This window comes from Cylas formicarius, unplaced genomic scaffold (genome assembly GCF_029955315.1).
Source record: "Cylas formicarius isolate icCylForm1 unplaced genomic scaffold, icCylForm1.1 PGA_scaffold_3__17_contigs__length_32017465, whole genome shotgun sequence".
In the NCBI taxonomy this organism is placed as follows: Eukaryota; Metazoa; Arthropoda; class Insecta; order Coleoptera; family Brentidae; genus Cylas; species Cylas formicarius.
This window is the reverse complement of record NW_026844326.1, coordinates 2,825,360-2,846,108: the sequence shown is the minus strand read 5'-3', so window position 1 is coordinate 2,846,108 and position 20,749 is coordinate 2,825,360. Positions and strand designations below refer to the sequence as shown.

General features: G+C 33.4%; 2 protein-coding genes across 2 annotated transcripts in view; both read left to right on the top strand.

Moving 5' to 3' along the window:
- The window catches only part of LOC132699055 (broad-complex core protein isoforms 1/2/3/4/5-like), a 72,972-nt gene that overhangs the window by 50,802 nt on the left and 1,421 nt on the right, over positions 1-20,749 (top strand). Inside the window, exon 8 of the mRNA XM_060665515.1 lies at positions 16,877-17,146. Within this exon, the coding sequence (XP_060521498.1) occupies positions 16,877-17,097 (221 nt within the window). The 3' untranslated portion in view covers positions 17,098-17,146. The remainder of the gene's footprint in view (positions 1-16,876; positions 17,147-20,749) is intronic.
- LOC132699056 (broad-complex core protein-like) lies at positions 1,600-2,358 on the top strand. The gene has a single exon (XM_060665517.1). The coding sequence runs from the start codon at positions 1,957-1,959 to the stop codon at positions 2,224-2,226; it is 270 nt and encodes an 89-aa protein (XP_060521500.1). The 5' UTR covers positions 1,600-1,956; the 3' UTR covers positions 2,227-2,358.

Sequence of the window (20,749 nt, the reverse complement as noted above, 5' to 3'; positions counted from 1 at the left end):
TACTTAAAGTTTGGACCCTGCAATTCGCAACTAAAACGTCCGACGACACCAAGTCGACCAGTTACTAAAAAAATAAATTTTGTACAAAATTTAATTTTCGGATGCTGAATTTAAAATTCAAGTTTTATTGGCGGGTTCTGCAATGAAGCTTAAAGGAAAATAAAAAGTCCTTTTCAATAATAAATGAAGGCACCCGTACTCGGTCGGTTGATCTCGGAAACCGCAACGCAAATTTTCAAATCAAAATAATTGAGGTCTGAAATCCAGGATATAGTTTCTATTGTGCAGAGTGAGTCAAAACGATGAGTCAACCCGTTAATACCGTTTGAACATATTTGGACTTGTATTGCATCGTTTTTCATTTTTGCGCACGATTTTTAAAGTCATTTTTATTTATAAATCTCACAGTTTCTTACAAATTTTGGTATGTATAATTGTCCAGAGTCTTGCACCTTATTACCTGCCAAATTTTCTCGATGAATGGACTATGTCTTAAACCTGATTTTCTTTAAAAACCCTTTACTTAATTTTTTCCTTTGTTTATTTTTGATAGCAGCTCAATATATTGAGACCTCATATTGTTGTTAGTAGATAGGCACAGCCATTACAGAATTTCTTCGTATTTTTAATTTTGTACTATTGCAAATGTATTGACTTAACTAATTCAAGGCCAGCTAGTAGGCTGCCTTTATTTACAAAATTACATAATTTACATGACTAGTATGACAAGTGTAATCTCAACCAATCAGTCAAATATCTATTTTCAGCATAGATAATATTGTAGTTCTTTATTAAAAATTCTCAGTGAAATTTCTATAAACATTTTGACAGAATTCCATCTATATTTTAATTACTTTCTGATTGATTAATTGATTGATAATAAACAAAATACGAAATCTTAATATATTAATGTGGTAAATAAATTATATAAAAAACTAGCTGCTGATAATTTTGATTTTGTATATATACATAAAAACATAGAAAAAGTAAATAATTCAAAAAAGCCAAGATGACAGCAATGATATCAATTCGTAATTGAATAGAATATCGGATTTCAATATACATTAAAAAGAAGTAAATTTGTAAATAAACAAGTAGCACTCTATCCCACTATATCATGCCAATTGCAACAGTAAGTCCCTATGTGAAGAATTTTGTTTTACGTTGAACATTATAGAACGAAAGTTGTTCTCCCAAACATAAACTAACAGTTTTATTGTACCTATTGTAAACATCCTCTCATAAACCTCGCTCTAATTAAGCATTCTTTAGAAAGTAGCTTCAGAAAGCGAATGTGACAATTTTTCCCAAAATCCAAAAAAAAGTCATATCATTGCACTTTTTCTTTTATCAGAATTTATTTTGCCATTATTCCAGAAAAAAATTATTTAATAAAACGTTTCCTCCCATCACTTTCTCTGTAGACATCGAGCAGCATTAAACCAAAAAGAATCCAATTTGTTCCAGCTTTGAAATACTCACTTCAACTATAGTTAATGTTATTTTTTTTTAAGTTTTTTAATTCAAAATACCAATTATACCCTCGACCATTTTAGCAACTCGTACATAATTTCCCGTCCCATGCCCTAATATCATGTATCGTTGCCCTTACTGGGACACCCGGTATACCAAGCTTTAACCAAATATGCGATGTTATTTTTGAAATAGTTTTATGTTTAATTGAACCCATCTTTTCGACTCACGCTACTATTTTTAAAAACATGTTCGAGAATTATCTTTTCATTTACAAGACATTTTCTTCGATACCGTCGCATTCGCTCGTATTGCCAGACGAAACAAGCAAGCACGTTGCAATATTTTTGGAACACTCGGGATATTACGCGGGGTTCTTTTCGCACACCACCGGGACGAGTTATTGAGCGAGTACTAAGGACGTCAAGACAGAAATGGCGGGGGCCTAATGGCGTATTGTATGTTCTCGGTGCGGTCTGGCCTATGGCAGAGGGCAGCAGACGCGTCCCTTCCCAGTCTCTGGGCGCCGCGACGGCGGCGGCCCACCGTTGCGACGTCTGCGGCAAGTCACTCAGCACCAAGCTGACCTTGAAACGACACATGGAACAGCAACACCTGCAACCGTTGAACACGGCCGTGTGCAATTTGTGTCGCAAGGTGTTTCGGACGCTTAATTCGCTAAACAACCACCGTAGCATTTACCATCGACGCCAGCAGCACCATCAACACCACCATCAAAAGTCGCCCCTTTAACGGCGCCGTAGATCGCAGGCGGTCCGCCCCGCCGCCCCCACGTTGTTACGCCCCCGCTTGTCGAAATGACGTTGTCAAGCAGTCGAATCTTTTCTATTTTTTAAGCAATCGTTTGTTATTGGTTCGAGCAAAAGGTCGTTTGGTTGCGTTAAATTCGGAAGAAAAATAACTGTTTGCTATACAGGGTGATGCACGGTGGATGACAATTTAGACATTTTCGGAGCATACGTATAACTTTCCGAAAATTTGGCCGTCATAATAAAATACAGATCTCTAAGGGTTGGTTATTCCTTAGATGATTAAAAAAAAATTATAAATAAACCTAAAAATTAAATTATTAGGTCCGCAATCACTTTGTTTTTCATATATTACCGGCAGACTACAAAATCTCTAAATGTGCGACACATCTAGGTATTCTGCACATTTGCCATGCAAAATCCCTAATATTTTGAGTAATCTGCAAATTGACTACGCTGTTTTAGGGAATCTGCAAAATGTCAAGCATCAGTCAAGCTGATGATAAATAAAAAGACACTCTTTCATATACTATTCTTAAATATAAACAAAATTTTGTATCCGTTACCAGAACTATTAACAAATTAAACCACTATACCAACGTACGTAGAAATACATATAAATACACAAATGATGTAAAACGGACTTGACATAAACCTAATATAAAATTCTACGTACTGCCTTTTTAATCGGTGGTATTTGAGAAGGCGTTAAATGTTTGACTCGAATCCATTATTGACGCCTGCCTCCTATCACTCTATCAACTCAACTCAACCACAGAAACCAAAACTAAGAATTTTCTGTAAAAACGAGCAAGAGCCCGGTTACTTTGAGTTTCTGTTATTTTCTTGTTGAGTTGATAGATGATAGGACACAGGTGAATGTACAACTTGGCATCAAGGGATTACAGCTAAACATTTAACGCCTTCTAGTATTTGTTTTCATCCGCGACTCGTCCTCTCAGAATTTCATCAAATGATAGAGACACACCATTGTAGTACTTATTGTCCAAGAATATTTCTTTCTTTCCGGTAGCGATTATGATTCGCTACAACTTCGATAGAATTATTCATTGCGCACACTCACGCACCAGACATGTTGGAGATTGCCTAAAATAGCGGAGTCAATTTTCAGGTTTCACAAAATAGTAGTGGTTAAGTATTTAAATAATAAGATGGACTATCATCTTTTTAATTTAAACTGCTATAGATATTTTGTTGAAATTTAAGCTTAACATTGAATATTTTTATCGAAAAAAATTGTCTTTTTAAAAAAATAAATGACATTTCTTTTTTGGTTATTGGTTTGATATATTTTGTTGTTATTTTGGATTATTTTGTAGGTCAATTTAGCACCAACTGAACTCAAAGTGAAACTTTGTTGGAAAAAGGTGGTTGCTTTCAATTTTGTAGAACCCGTTTGAGATATTCTTGATGAATTTTAGATACCTGGCACCATTTTAAATTCTTAAGCATGCGGCGATATTTCTACGAAGAAATAATTTGCAATTTATTTTTGAAAAAACGGTAGCGCCGCATATCAGAAATAAACAATTGGCCGAACCACATTGGAAAAAGTAGTTACTTTGATTATTTTATTCGGCAAATCCTATAACGGAGGATGTTCTTCCAATTTGTTTTTTCTCTATCGACAAAGAACGGAAGTTGCATTGTTTTAAGCCACATACGGCATTGTTCATGGATTTAATTAACCATAATCTTTTGTTTTGTGTATTCCAATTTTGACTAGGCAAGCATATTTTCTATTCAATTATACATACAAAAGATACTCTTAGCATTTGTCGATAAAAGAAGCCAAGACCAAGATTAAATTAGTGATGTTTAATTAAATTCTCTAGTTTATGTTCGCACTCACATCAAATAAAAATACTGACATAATTGTAGTTTCTGACCAAAACAAAACTATAAGCAAAGACCAAATAAAATTCTCACTGGATCTCGCTAACCCAGCCATTGGGGACCCATGTCTATATGAGAGTTTTATGTTAAGATTTATAAGATATAAAAGGAAGAAGGTGCTAACCCAACTCACTAGAACGTAGTTTATCCCTATCCAAACTCAAAAATTAAATATGACGACAGGTCTGGTTAGTTCAAGTTGGTTTGGGTTAGTTCTGGATAAACCACTAAAGTCCTAGTTTGACCTGGAATCGGTTTTGGATGGTTAATTATAATATTATATTATTAATAATAATCCACTAACCCTCAAATTTCCTAAATTTTCAGTCGATTTGATCTACAGTTTCGTGACTATCTGGGGAAAGTATGAAAGTATGCCAAAGTTTTGATTAGTTGCAATAAATATAGAGTCCATTTGAAAAATATGAAATTTTCATAATTTTTATTTTCACCAGCATCATCGACATTTTGAGCGCCCGCGTTCATTATAGAATGAAGTTCATAAAACTATCGCACGAGACCTTCGCAAACAATGGCCAAAATTTTATATCTCTAGGAATTCCAATATGGATTTATTAAGGATTCAATTGGAACTACTCGTATTGACAAAAATTAAGCATAATAATTAATTTTTCAAAAATCGGTAGATAGTAGAATCCACATTCCCGAACCAGTGACGACGTCGCATCCCTGAAAATACAAAAGATGGACATGATCGCTTATGTAAACGACCAAAATTTTGAACGGGTTCTGCATTACAACTATATTGTTCAACATAATGTTTGAATGTTTCGATTATTATTCACGAATATTTGAATAAGATTAGGTAAACCTAATATATAAACATATCAAATTCACTCAAACCGATATTTACCATCGACCCCTACAAATGGATTGAAATAAGATTAAACTCCCGCCTAAATAAAAATAATATATACACGGTGTAGATAGAATATTAAAAAATGACGTCCGTTTGGTTAATAGACATGTAAAAAAAATATTTTTTTAAAATCATTTCTGAAACGATTTCAGATAGCTAAATGCAAATTAAACCACGAGTACCTTTGACTTCTTTTCTTTTATGGGCGAGTTTTTAATTTTTCGATAAAAAATTATATTTTTTAAACTATTTTCCATAAAAAAAAGTGCTTTTATTTAAAGTAAAAAAAAACTATTTTTCTGAGTAATGGTGACAAATTGCATTAATTTCATTTGGGTATCTTAAACCGTGTAAGTATTGGAAAATTGCGTTAAAGAGTTTAAACAGCTTGATCATTAATTATTGTTTTTGATTATTTTTTCTTCCTTTGAAGTATTTTCTTTTTTACAAGTTTTTTGATTGCTGACCTTTATTAAACACTTTAGATGATTTTACACATTTTACCGAAATATCTTTTGCTCGACTATATTAGAAATAGGTGAATTAATGTACATAAAACCATAAAGAAAAAGCGACGACTAGTCTAAACACTATTTAACATGCCGGGTGATGAATTTTTCGGTTTGCAGAAATTCATTGAGAATTTTGAGAAGTATTAATTAAATTTGACTAGAAGGAACCGAGTTACCAAAATTTTAAGACTGCGATATTGAATCATTTCAAAATACTGGCTGTGATTGGATGACTTCTTTACAAATTGGAATTTTTATTAGCGAACTACACAGGGTCGCTCGTTAATTATTACTGAATCTCATTTTGTTTTGGCTATTAGTTTTGCGGTTAGTACTGGGTTATTATTGGAGAACATCTTATTTCAGAGCCTGTAAAAATAATCAATCAATCAAATGTTGCTTGGAGTTTCTTATACTTCTAAAATGTTATTTTTTTATACGTCCGGGATGTTTGTATATAAGTGGACAAGCATCAAATTTCTTAGTCTGATTAGAATACCCTGTATGAGGAATTTTCGAATCCTTAATATTCTCTGCTGTTGCTTTAGTGGGCTGTGTTAATGTTTTAAAAATTTAATATTAATATTAATATTCATATTAATATATACCGCGCAATAAAAAAGGGACAATTTTATCATTTTAAGGGGTCAGATGGTTTGGAAAAAGTCGCACCACTACAGAAACCTCACTATTTTGGCTTGCTGGAGGAAATCAATGTTTAACAGTTTTATACCATGCAACTTAGTTGCTATAATTTTTATACAAACAAATGATTTTATATCTATATAAAATTGTTTTAAAAAAATTAAAAATGGCGAAAATACTACTTAAAATTTATGTAGGTTTTATAAATAAAATATTTTTCATAAAATTTGTTCCATTCTTAGAAATTCAGTAAATTTTAATGCCTTTTGTCTTAATGTTTAGTATTTCAAAACAAATCCGAAGAGCTTAAGGGGGTGATTCCTTGTTTAAATTAGTTTGTTATGTAAACATTGGGTGGGAGCCAACCAGCCAAGCTACAAATATGGCGGAAAAATAATGTCTTTATTTTTAATCATATCAACGAAAGTAGTTAGAAGAATAGAATATTACGGAAGTGTTACTATTATAAAAACACATTTTTTGCCTATTTTTGTTTTAAAATTTTCTATTAAAAAACAAAAACACTGAATTTAAGAAATCTATCATATGGTCATAAATGATAGAAATGGACGGAAAGGCAATATAACCTACAATTTTGTTTTTGGTTCTTAGTGGTTGATTACGATATTTTTGGTACTAAGTTAATATCTAGACAAAAATCGCAATTAGGACCTCAATCAACTTGCGTATACTGACTTGGTATTATCAATGGCGATTTTGGAGTAGAGCTGTGTGTATTCCTTTTAGGTTTCTAATATAAAGTATATAACGAAGGCTTTCAGTAGGAGAAATCTCACCTGAAAAGACCTGCAAACGTGACATAAAATACAAAATATGTCAAAAAACAATACAGCATAATATAGCATACCATATATACTCCAAATTACTAGCTTTTTTCAGGGATTCAAATTAATATGCACGGCCTGTTCGATTAAAAAGTATCAGTGAATCCAAGTAACGTTTGACGTTAATTTTTCTAAATATTTTCCATACGATTTGAGATCGTTTGTTACTCCAAGTAACGTGCTGTTTTTTTTTTTTAATATTTTTGAAAATAAACCCGAAACGATGACCGAAGCGTCCGCACATTCCAACGTTGTTTGATAATGTTTAGACTGTTACGTTTTTTGAATTTGATCCCTTTAAATCAACTATTTAACGATTTGTTACTCGAAATGGCGTTACGTATATTATTAATATTATTATTTCGTTGTTTTGGCTCTGTGATATTTTATTTCTGTTGATCGATTCTAAAGATTTTTTATCTTTTTTGGATACGGACGTAACGCGGCAGAGTAACAAATCGCCCTGTACAGACTCGAATAGCCTTTTTATATGCGTAAATAATATAATGTTCATTAGCCGGTGAAAGGGATTTTTATATACTTAGATATCTGAATATATAGAGCTAATATTTATGTTCATTAATCTTAGATCGCTTGAGGTAAGGAAAAAACCGCGTAGCACATCGAGGACGCAATAATGTGCAATAAATTGCAATTTAAGGAAATTAATCAAAAAAAGGAAAACAAGGAAACTTTCTTCTAGTCACGTTCGTTTTATACTTGAAACTGCGTAGATTTCGGCGACGATTTGGCCCTTTATGTGCTACTTTGAAAATTACTGTAACAAGAGGCATATTTTTTATACTCGCGTTGTTCATTTGTTTTAATGTGTTTTTTTTATAAACGACCCAAGGGCTGGTCTCAACGAAACAGTTTGGGTTAATTTTCGAAGCATGAAGTGTTGCAAAATAGAAATCTTGGAACTTACGTTGCATTTAATGCAAATAAAAACTGAATTTACTAATATCCTCTTTAACTATACCGGGTGTCCCAGTAAGAGACATGCTGGAAATTATTTTCGAGTTCTACAAAAATTTCTAACGTCAACCATAGTTAAAGTACTGTCTACTGTCTTGAAACCAGGTCAAATGCGTTTTTTTTTTGTTCAATGCTCTTTGCTCTATTTCTGCAAGAAAAATTGTGGAAGGGTGTGCAAATATTTTCGGAAATAAATGTCGATACCTGCGAAAAAGGTAGACGCGTTTCAATAAATTTGAGGTTGTTAAAAAGGGCTTTTGTTACGGTTGTCAATCATGCCATCAGGTGTTATAAGCTAAAGTATGAATAAACTAATGTCATACAAAGAAAAAAAAATTCTGGAAAAAATCCGCCTTACGGGATAGCGGACATTTCTATTATATTAATATTATCCCTTATTTTTCCATTATAAATTAGGTTTTCGTAATTAACTCGGCCGTAAATCAGACTAAATAATTTGATTTACTATTGAACGTTATTTATTATTTATTAATAACAGACAGCAATAATTAATTTCTAATTATCAAGATTGCTAATAAAAGAAATTTTACTTTGATCTGACCAATCGCTACCCATCTTTCATTTGATGCATGTCAAAGTTTCATGATTACCAACCAATTAAATCATTCCAATAAAAATTGAAACTGATTGTTTCAATACACTTTTTTCTACGAAAATTGTTGTCTTCTGCAATTGATTAGTTTTGGTTAGCTGACCAAACTCAATTATTGATAAAAAAAATATCAATATCAAAACATCAAAATAATATAATATAATAATGTCAGCTCCTGGACAATTTTGTGATCTTCCAAAGCGTTTTCAAAAAATTAAAAGATAAATGACAAACTTTTATTTCCATTTTAAATATCTTAAATTATAAATTAGGATCCGATTTAGTATTTTCGATTAGTATTGCGGTGCGATTTTCACTGGATTATTTGACTAAAAGTCATATCTTAAGGACTCTCAACTTTATTAAAATTCGTTAAGCCTTTTTGGAGATAGTCATTCTTTAAAGCAAATGTTCGAAAGCCCATATACCACTTTTCTTACAGAGATAGAGAAAACAGCATTAAAAAAAGACTTGAATTGTTCTATTTATTTTTGTTTAGTTAGTTTAACATTATAATTTTTTTTATTTTACAATTCAAGATAACAAATATGCAACTTGATGGCCATTTTAGAAACTCCGATTTATTCGTTAAGTCAAGTTAACATCATGCCGGTCTGTGATATACCGTAAATTTCGTTCGTATAAGCGAAACTCGGACTTTTTTTTTATTATACTAGCTCTTGGGTTTCGTAAGTGGCAAATAAAAAAAAATGTAAATAAGTCGAATGCCAGAGAGAGACAGGACTTGTTTGACGGAAGACTGAAATTCTTTTCGCGGTATTTTTTAAGACTGAAGATTACGACTGATTTTTTAATTCGAAACGATCGTTTGGGGCGGGTAGTAGGAAACAATGATTGGCGACCCCCTCGAAATTAGTTAATCGAACCCCCCGCGTATATCGGATAATGTTTGGTCCTGCGTATTTAGTTGTCTTTTTACGAGCATGTGTTTTCGTGCGTTGTTTCATGCAATACTTATCATATTTTATGTACTGTTGTGTAACCTTTATTTATGTTTAAATATATTTTTACATTTCCCGACCAGCGCTTGGGTTTTATTTTGACGCTTATTAATTTTTGGTCTCCCGAGTTGTGTTGTGTTTGCCTCCGACCCACTTCCCCCTCACCCGCATAATGTTAGCATTCAAACCTGTACCATCGCGCGCCACCAGAAGAACACGCGACCGCCAGCCATTTTGTCTATACCGCACACTTTCCGAAAAAAAAATGGTCGCTACTTCGACTCAACACTTTGCAGCTTCGGAGAGCCGCGGATCAACGAACATGTCGAAATCTGATGTCGCCGTATCGGGTGCATCTGGCGCCCGTCCCATTATACCGGGTGAGTCGAAATGATGAGTCTACCCGTTAATGACTCATTCTTTAATTTTTCAAAGAAACTTCCACAGGCTACTCTGATACTGTTTACAAAACTTCTGGATTCCTCCTGCGTCGGTTTTTGCTTTCTGTGTTCGAAAATATTGGGGCTTTTTTCATTTACGAGCTCGGTTTCTCTAGTGTATACAGGGTGACCCACTATCGCGGAATTCATGTGTATCTCCCTGTTATCAGAAAATTATAAATGCAGGAAATATTTGCTGTTATGCGAGGTATTTTACAATTATCTCACCGCACCCAACTCCTAATTTGAAATGTATTTTTTCTGAATTTCTGGGAGATTTTAATAATAATATTAATAAGGTCTCTATTGAATCACATTATTTGCATGCTAACGTTACTGCACTAAACCCAAAATTCTATCATGCAAAGGTGAGATACTAAAAAACCCCTTATAATTATATTTTATTATGTTGTGTGCGAACTTTCAATTGCTCACACAATTTACATAAAAGAGAGAAAAAATGTTTACCCACATTTAAGTAATACCTTTTTTTATGGAAAATTCCATAGGCTACTTTAATTCTATTTAAAAACCCTCTGGATTCCTCCTGCGTGGGTTGTTGTTGAATCGAACTTGCTGACATTTCTCAAAGTTTCAATTAATCTATGAAGAAGCCTACTGGATGATTGGCGAAACGACAGCCAGTGCGATTCAAAAAAAAACGACGCAGGAGGAATCCAGATGTTTAGTAAATAGTATTAAGTAATACCTTTAGGCGCAGAGAACACTCCCCTTTTTTATGCTGGTATTCCGTTTTCACAAAAAATGAAAAACGGGATAATACACTTCCCAATATTTGCACACAATGAATCTGTCGTTAACGGATTGGTCCATCTTTTCGACTCATACATTGAATCATCTTTCGTAGACACCCTTCTCGCAAAATTAATGTGGATTAATATTATTATGATACTTCAAACCGCAGTCTTCTGACACGAAGATTTAGCGCCGTTTTCCTCAAACTTCATTGGCAACATCTTCGTTTGTATTGTATAGTTTTGGAGGATGTATTGTATTGCGTGCTTTTCGCCCTTGGAAACAAAAAGTCACGCTAGAAACCACCGAAATTGAAATCAACCTTTGGCAATGGCAGTTTCCGATCACCTACTTTGAAACGTTTCGTGTTTATTTTCGCGGCCATTATAACTCGCGTTATACCAAGGTACGTGGCGAAACTTTACCTTTTGAAAAGTGTAAATTTTACATAACAAACCAAAGTAGTTTGCAATTACTTCCTTTAGGAGCGCAATGGAACTGTCCGTACTAATTTAATCCTAACTAATTAGTGGGAACGAATCTGCATCCAATGTTTGGTTTTGAAAAACGGGCAACTATTTCTCTATTAAAATTAATGTGAGATAACAGTTCTTTGGATTTGTAGCTGAAGCTATGGTTTTTTCGACGAGTTCCATTCGAGAGATGTGCGTTTTTAGAACACCCACGAAACGTGTATGTGAGTGTGTGCAAATAAGTCGGTTAATAAACAAAAAATTATGGCAAAATGACCTCGCAAATAGCTGTTTGATTAATTGTTACTGACAATAGCAGAACATATTGAAGAAGGTTAATGCCCCAGCAAAAAAAGCCTATCTGATGAATTTGAAAACAAGCACTACCTTGATACGGATGGAAGCTTTTCAAAAAAGCAACTTTCTTTATGAATATTAAGAGATTACTTTGACAAGAATTCCTAGCGAAAGGGTGAAAAAATGTGCTATTAATTATTGTCGTCGTGGCAATAGTTTCGAGAGTCGGCATTTCTCGGTTTCGCGGCTCTCTTCAAATCCGATGCGGCGGAATTTTTTTTTACATGAACAAATAGTTGCCTGATTTTCGAAACGAAAGCGAATTCCTTCCTACCACTGTCCTGAAACCTACGAAGCCTAATATGCCAGGTGGCGCTTTCTATGAAAATCGCCTCTGTTCAAATCTATATCGGCTTGCTTAACTCGCTGTCTGTTACTGATAATAGCGCGTTTCGACCGCGGAATTTAACTTCGAACAAAGCACCGCGGAAGGTCTGTCAAATGTTCGCTCTCGTTGATCCGCCACTCTCTGGAAAGTGTTCGGGCTTGTAAACGCAATAAAGCGAGTGTCGGCCGATATCGCGTCGAGACAATTCGACGTATGGAAAGGGAACCGCCAGCCACAAAAGAACACCTTCTTGGATCATCCCCGCCCGACCCCGTTAGCAAATGCGAGTCGGTTCTCACGCCGACCAAGTATTTCAGTGTGCTCACCATGTGGACCTGACGGAGTAAATTGCTCGTTTTACAATGTAGTTGCTTCCAGTCAAGCGACTTGTATTTAAAATTCAAACGATTTGTTTCCGTTCAGTATATACTAATCATTACTATTATAGGCAATTGAAAACTCGTTGAAGTTGGGCACTAGATTCAACGATCCATTGTGACCCTATTCATAGTTACAGATCTTTGATGATACTGTAACTCGTTGCCTCTGGTTTGGTAACTCCCAACAGATGAAAACGCACCTTCTTATTGGTATAGCATATATGTGGTAGTTTCCTTCATTTTTGGGAGACCTCTGGAGAACTGCCTGGCATGTTTTCGTTTTGTCATGTGCATTCATTTGTTGCCTTCGTGTCACCACTTTATTCTGTCTTGCTATCTTGTTTAATGCATTATGGCCATCCAGAACTAACTCGGATCTCATTTAGCAATCTTTTTCTTTCTTCATTTCTCTTGATATTATAATGCATGCAAACACTCTTGCTATTGGCCATACTCTTTCAATTTTTCAGCCGTCTGTGTCGATTTTTCCTGCTCTTCTTGACGCGCCATTTTTCCAGTAAATTCTTCTGTGGTTGGGAATTGAGTTTAACAAGTGTAACCAAACCACATTTACCACATTTTAAAATTTATTATAAAGTAGGCAAGCGATGGTAAAGTTTTATAGACAGTATTCGCTTCAATGGATCATTTTGTGACTAGGAATTTTCTTATCAAAATGTGTAACAGGATTAGCATTCACATAACACTAGAGTGTAGGCGTCAGTGAATATGCTAAATGAAATAGAAATGAAAGAGAAACCAATTGTCTTGTCCCCCAAATTCACTGAAAGGGTTTTACTTAAGTCTTTACAAGAAAACTTAATACTTAGTAGTTAGTAGTTCTAAATTGTCACTGTCAGAAGCAGAAAAAAAAATAAGTAACTGCCAACAAAAAGTATAAAATACAAAATACAAGAGTGGACCTAACAAGCTCCATCATCTCGCCCTACATCCTGAGTCATAACTATTATATTTATTCCTGAGCTCTACTACCCTAGGTAGATTATTTAAAAGAAGATTCCAAATATTTGAGTCAGTTACCACGAATATCATTACTAAATAATTTGTTAAGGACTGTATTCCACATTTATAACTATTGGATTTTCGATTTCGAGTTTGATACAAATCGAAACGAGCACATCTACACTAACACTAAAATTAATGTTTGATCTGTTATTATTGGAATTTTGAGAACAAAATTGTCGCTACCCGAAAAAGCTAATAAACGCTTGTAAAATGCCTCGAAAGATTCTGGAAAACCCGGACATCAAAGCAATACTTCTGCAGCTAATTAACCTAGTATCCCATATTTTAAAACATACGGAAGCTACCACTGAAAAACGAGTAATTTACAAGATTGATGGCTCAATGATAAAGTGAAGTCTATCGTGGAAAGTTGTGCACGGAATACCATCACCAATAAGGAGGGATCTAGGCTATTGGAGATGAATATAGTGGCACAGTGCGCCCATTTTTTGTTGCCGTAGCCGGTTTGAAAATAATCCTAGCCAGTTTTGTTTTAAGATACAGGAAAAACAGAAAATTTTACCATTTCAGTTACTCTTTGCACTTTTAACTCTCTGTATCGTGATGATTTCTAGAACACCCTGTAAATGACCGGCTATTCCATTTAAATATTATATCTTTGGGAAAAAATCTGAGCTCGCCGCGAGATTCTTCGTAGAAAGATGTATGTCATCTCATTATGAGATGAGATGAGAATTGTTTAAAATACATAACCTAACTTAAATGGCCAATTTTTGTTTTATTTTGTATCTCAAAAACAAAAGCAGCCCAAGGTTGTTGTCACTAAAATCTTGCACGCTCTTATAATATCTCGTATTAACCACGAAAAATGGACGCACTGTACAGTTCAAAGTTAAAAGAAACTCTCTAGTCAAGCAATAATTTCTCCGCATTATTAATAAAAAGCAAAAATTTTGCCGCCTCTCTGTCCATATTAAGGAATCGAGGAATTGATGGGTTTTGGGCCGGGTTGGTCGATATATATATATATATATATATATATATATATATATATATATATATATATATATATATATATATATATATATATATATATATATATATATATATATATATATATATATATATATATATATATATATATATATATATATATATATATATATATATATATATATATATATATATATATATATATATATATATATATATATATATATATATATATATATATATATTAAGTATACAGGATTCCCCGATGGACTATTAGAAGTATATGGAGAAAAAAAGAGATACTCATTTAAAAATTGGATTGAGTTCATGGGAAACTACGTAGTTGACAAATATTTGGGATATTGCAGCATTGCCACATCTACTCCAACAAGACACCAGCCTCATTTTTTTAAATATAATATTATATTTTTGGATTCTACGAAAAATCCTGAAATTTTCTGAGTAGTTTTGGATATGAAATAATCTTTCAAGCAGTCTGAAATTTTGCTTACGGCTTGCCAATGGAATGAGAAACAGAGACCACCTAAATGTTGAGTTTTTGTTCCTGTTTTTCATCTAAAAGCCTTATAACATATACCTAATCTGAATCGTGTTGTGCCTAAAAGCATAAAACTAGAATAATGCGATGTTTAATAGTTTGTATGTGACAATTGAATTAGATAATATTTATTCAACATTTTATGGTCTTTACTAATTTTGATATGGCGAATTTATTAAATATATTTTATATTCACTTATTTGATATTCAAGTCCAATAAAATGACAGCAAGAACATGCAGTAACTGAAATGAGTTCTACCCAAATTCGCCCCGAAACTTAAAAAGAATAGAGATAAGCTTTAAAACTGTAATTTTATGTATATACTCTTACGTCAATAAACAGTTTTATGAATACATTTTTATTTTTAATTTTAAATACAAATAAAATGCATAATTGTAGGTTAGTTACACTGCAATCTCTTCAACGGACTGACCCCTCGCAGATTTTGATAAAATATCAAACTTTTTAAAAAGAATTATTTGAAGTAGTCAGCATAAATTGGGAAAAAATAATATGGGCAACAGACGAAATACATTTTTATGTTACAGATATCCCCATTTGTTTGTAACATAAATAAATTGTTGTTTGAATAAATACTGTCTAATTCAATCATATCGCGATATCGCAATGGCTTACTACTAAAAACCACTAAAAAAACTACAACACGATTCAAAATATGTTTGATGTGGTATTTAAATAGTAAAATATATTTAAAAATCAGTCCCTATTTACATTTATACAGGGTATTTGAAATCGAAGTTGGTGTTGCAGTTTAAAATAACGGGTAGTTTGTTTGTGGCGGAAAAATGTTTTTATTCTTTATCTTAAAAACGAAAATAGAGAGAACCTACCCTGCATATTTTGCACAATCTGCATAACTATTTTTCGTAGAATCTAAAAACATAGAGTACTTTATTATAAAAATTTATAAGTTGTATGTAGTAATAACATCTTCAAAATAGCTCAGGAGCTATAGAGCTTTAACGTATTTATCACAAAAAGTTTTATAGTTTTTCGTAAAAAGTAAAAATGGAATACATAGACGATTTTGTTTCAAAAAATATCGTTGCTGTGTGGTTCTAATCATTTTGAAAACGGCTCAAGAGAGATATAATGTATGTTACACTGAAAATTTTATGGCTTGTCGTAGAATCTAAAAATGGAATAATACATAGAGTATTTTATTTCAAAAAATGAAGTTGGTGTGTGATCATAATCATCCCCAAAAAAGCTCATTAGCGTATGTTACATAGAAAGTTTTAGAATTTTTCGTAAAATTTTTAAATGTAGTAATACATTAGTATTTCATTTAAAAAAATGAAAATGTGCGATTCATAGAGATCATAGTCTCCTACTGCCGCAACCTAATGTTTAATTTCCCATCTCTAGCTATTCCAAACACCCTTTAAAACAAGAGGGTTTGCGGGAAGACCGTATAGAGTGCAGCTCAACATAATCACATCGAGTTTTAAAATATGCTGAAAGCCTAGAAGCGCGCGAGTATATTTCAAGACTATTGAGAAAAAATATACAACATATTAAAAATTACAATAAACTGCTTTCATGGGAAATATAAAACAAAAACGGAAAATAAGAATAAATTAATATTTTTATAATCCAATTTGTTATTGCATATAACATAGGATTTTCTCCCAAAGGGAACAACCGGAGGCCATATACTTCTAACAGACCGTAGAGTTTGGAGAACTCTCTATATGATCGGAAATAAAACGACAAATGTACTTTTATTTTATCCCGAAGAAGCTACAAAAAAAACGGATTTTTGATATACCGGGTCCAAAGCCGAGTAAATTCATCAATAAAGTTCTTTTGACGTCCCAGTATTGACACATTGTGAGTGAGCACACTTGAAGGTGGTGAGAGGCGCGCGTGAGCGGGTGTGTGCGGTCATCGAGATGGCTGGGCACGCGAGAAAACGTTCTTCTGGTGGCGACACCTTGTGCCGCGCACGCGCACACGCCAGTGAGTGGCTCGTGTTGTTGCAGGGGTAGCGTCCAAGAAGGTGTTCACGTGTCAGCTGTGCGGTAAGGTGCTCTGCTCGAAGGCATCCCTCAAGCGGCACATCGCGGACAAACACGCGGAACGCCAAGAAGAGTACCGGTGTGTCATATGCGAGCGCGTCTACTGCTCTAGGAACTCGCTCATGACGCACATCTACACGTATCACAAGTCCCGTCCGGGGGACATCGACATTAAGTTCTTTTAGCCGGACCACCATCGCAGATCGAGACGAAACGGCGACGTTAATGTCCCAGGTACCACCAGGTTGTGTCACACGTCCCGCCGCGACTCCCCACCTCGAGGCCTTTAACACGTTCGGACGTCTACATTTCTCATTCTTCCATTTTTCTCCCCGTATACTTTTGCCCAATAGTCTAACTGTTTCACGGGCGAATGTCGAAATTTTTGGCTTTTTGGGTTTGTCTCGAAAGCGGTAAGTATTATCCAAAAAATATCTCAGATGTCAATTGTAGACAAAAATGGTCCTTACATTTATTTCGCTCATACTCACCGTTTCTAGGATTTAAAGTTCATGGGGTCGCTTTCTGCATTATATGCGCACATACACACTTAGATCTCGAATATAGAAAGTTTTATCAAAAAAATATAATATATCATTAAATTGTCTAGAAAAATGGTCTTTATATTTTTTATAGCTATTCTATTCATTGTATACTATTACCACTAACTAACTATATAAGCAAGGTTCTCAAAAGTTTTTCCTTTTGGGGTGTATAAAGTCCTATTATAGTAATTTTTAAAAATTGCTTTTATACTAGACAAATTGTCCCAAAGATATTAAAAGTATCAAATTTGTTTTTTTCTCAATACCACGGCCTGTAAATTATAGCTTTTTTGGATTCTAAGATACAATTATGATATCTAAACCTTAATAATAAGATATGTAAGAAAAATCTGCACTAAAGAAAATTTATTCTGGTCTAATTCTATCTTTAAAGGTCGGTTGTACAACTCTGGTTTAAGTTGGGATCAGCACTGATCTAAGCTTACATCTAACCTAGCCGTTCTAGACGTATAATTGTGGTTTTCTAGTATTGGTTAAACTACTTTCAGAATTAAAGATAACCTATTATTTGGTTTAACGTTTAATAATAAAATAGTCATAACAATGAATACTCCCGAAAATTTTACGGACGACCAGTACTTCTTGAAATGCTTTAACATTAGGATGAATCCCAGATTTATTTATTTATATTTATTTAGACTTGTAAGGGTAAGCCTAATAACTTTTTAATATGAAATGATATATATATATATATATATATATATATATATATATATATATATATATATATATATATATATATATATATATATATATATATATATATATATATATATATATATATATATATATATATATATATATATATATATATATATATATATATGATGACACTATATTCCGGGATATCATCCGTTCGCTTGTTGAACTCCGACTGGAATTCTGCAGACGTTTCGCCAAAATCTCACTTGGCATCTTCAATGCTCGCGCTCCGAAAACACTTCGAACACTGGGTTCGAAGTGTTTTCGGAGCGCGAGCGTTGAAGATGCCAAGTGAGATTTTGGCGAAACGTCTGCAGGATTCCAGTCGGAGTTCAACGAGCGAACGGATGATATCCCGGAATATAGTGTCATCACATTTTTCCATCCGTGAATCAATACATGAATATATATATATATATATATATATATATATATATATATATATATATATATATATATATATATATATATATATATATATATATATATATATATATATATATATATATATATCCTTAATATCAAAATGTATGTTGCTGGCAATAAAACAAAATCCTTTACTAAAATTTTCAAACAGCCACACAAACATTTAGGTATTATCAATCAGCTGTTTCTTGTCGGATGCATTCTTCTTTTCTCGAGTGCTTGCACGTATATCAAAAAGTGTTGGCAATTGCTGCTAAACGTTATTTTACTGAATGGCGCTGTTATTAAATTTCGTCCATGATGATATTCATGCTCGACAGCAGTTCGTAGATGAACTACAGTTTGGTTGGGTTAAACGAGATGTTGTACAGCTTGTACTAGCTTGATTAATTTAAATAGAACGCCATATTTTTTTAAGTTACCAAGGAATTAACTTTTAAATTACTTATCGAATGGTTTGGCATCATTTTATGGTTTCCATTCATTGGAAATATCAGGTAGACCGTATTATTTTTTGCTGTTTGGAGTCTTATTGTTGTGGTGTTGACCCAAAACAAGATAATATTGATATTACTTTTGTATGTATTGAAGATTTTATTGAAATACAGATTTTTCTTCATTTGTACTTAGTTTTGATTAGTTATTTGTCATTATAGCTTGGATAATAAAATGCATTAAAAGTTTTCTTAAAATTTGTAAATATGTTAATTATTATTATTTCATTTTTCTTGTTATTGTTTAGAGTACTTAATTTTTGCAGCTCGTTGGTTACCATCATTGTCGTAACTTGTAACTCTTAATTTGAACCGGTCTCAAAAAATACGAAAATATAAAACTTCAGAGAAAGTTGATTTAATAACTATAAAATTCTGCAAACAACCCAATAACTCCTAACTAACACAAAACAAACAAAATATCGCTTTTCCGATTTTTGCAAAGCAGAACGCAACGGAACGAACGGAGGTCCGAAGAAATTTTACATGAAAATATTTCACTTCGTCTGCGTGGTCCAGCACCATTTTGTCATTCCGATACCTGTTCGTTCGCATTGCCAAAACAGGTTCTTGCGTTGGTTCATATACCGACCTACCGCATTCATGATAACTCAAGTATGTTTCGGAAACTGTGTAGAGTAGACGCTCCGGTAAAACACTTATTTTAACAGGATAAAACTTGGGCACTGTATAAGGTGCTTGTCACCTCCTCTTGATGACGTAATTAAGGAGAAGTGGTCAACAGCCCACATTGTCTCCTCTTCTTGAATGACACGCTGAATTACTTTTCGCCAGTTCTCTACTCAGTTCCTCAATGGCTTGATCATACAGTACTTTAAGATTTTCTATTTTAAATGTCGTGTTGTTTCTTGCTACAAATCCTTGTACTTACTCCCATATAAGTTCTTCTTCCTTCTTTATCGTGTACTCTAGACAATCTTCTTGTCTTGCCAAATTTTTGGTACTAATAACCTACATCAATCGAAGTTTCCTCAAGACAAAAAATATTTCCTTTCCTTTTCCAGGCAATAGGGGATCAAAAATAATATTATAGCACAAAGTTTATCTACGCCTATGGCTGATAACGAAATTGACCGGAACTGAACGGCATTTTTCATGTTACTCTAGACTTTTCTGAAGTAGTCGATACAATTTATTATTTAATATTATCCCATCGAACAAGACCGACTTCTCCTTTAATGGGGTTAACAGCTAGCGTTTCAGTGAGTTTAGTGTAAACTGACTTCAGTTGATACTATCATCCGCTATGAAGCTGGAAACCCTTGAATTTACATTTCGCAAGGACACATGAGACATCCCAAAAATTCTGGAATAGGTAGGTACATAGTGGTCCTTTTTTTATGGGGTGAAACCTTATCTCAGAAACTTGTAAAAAATATCAGATCGTATATTGTTATTTATGCAGGGTGTTTCTCATTTCGCGGACGAATGTATATTAAGGCGATTTGGAATTATTTGTAAAATTCCAGAGATATTTCATACATATGTCAAATTCTATGCCGTGATGTCTATCGATTCGTGTTGATATTTTAAGAATAAGTAATTACATGGTGCTCAAAATGTAATATAAATTTAATTTAAAAAAAACGTTAAAAGTTTTTTTTTTAATATGAAAATCCCGTTTTTAT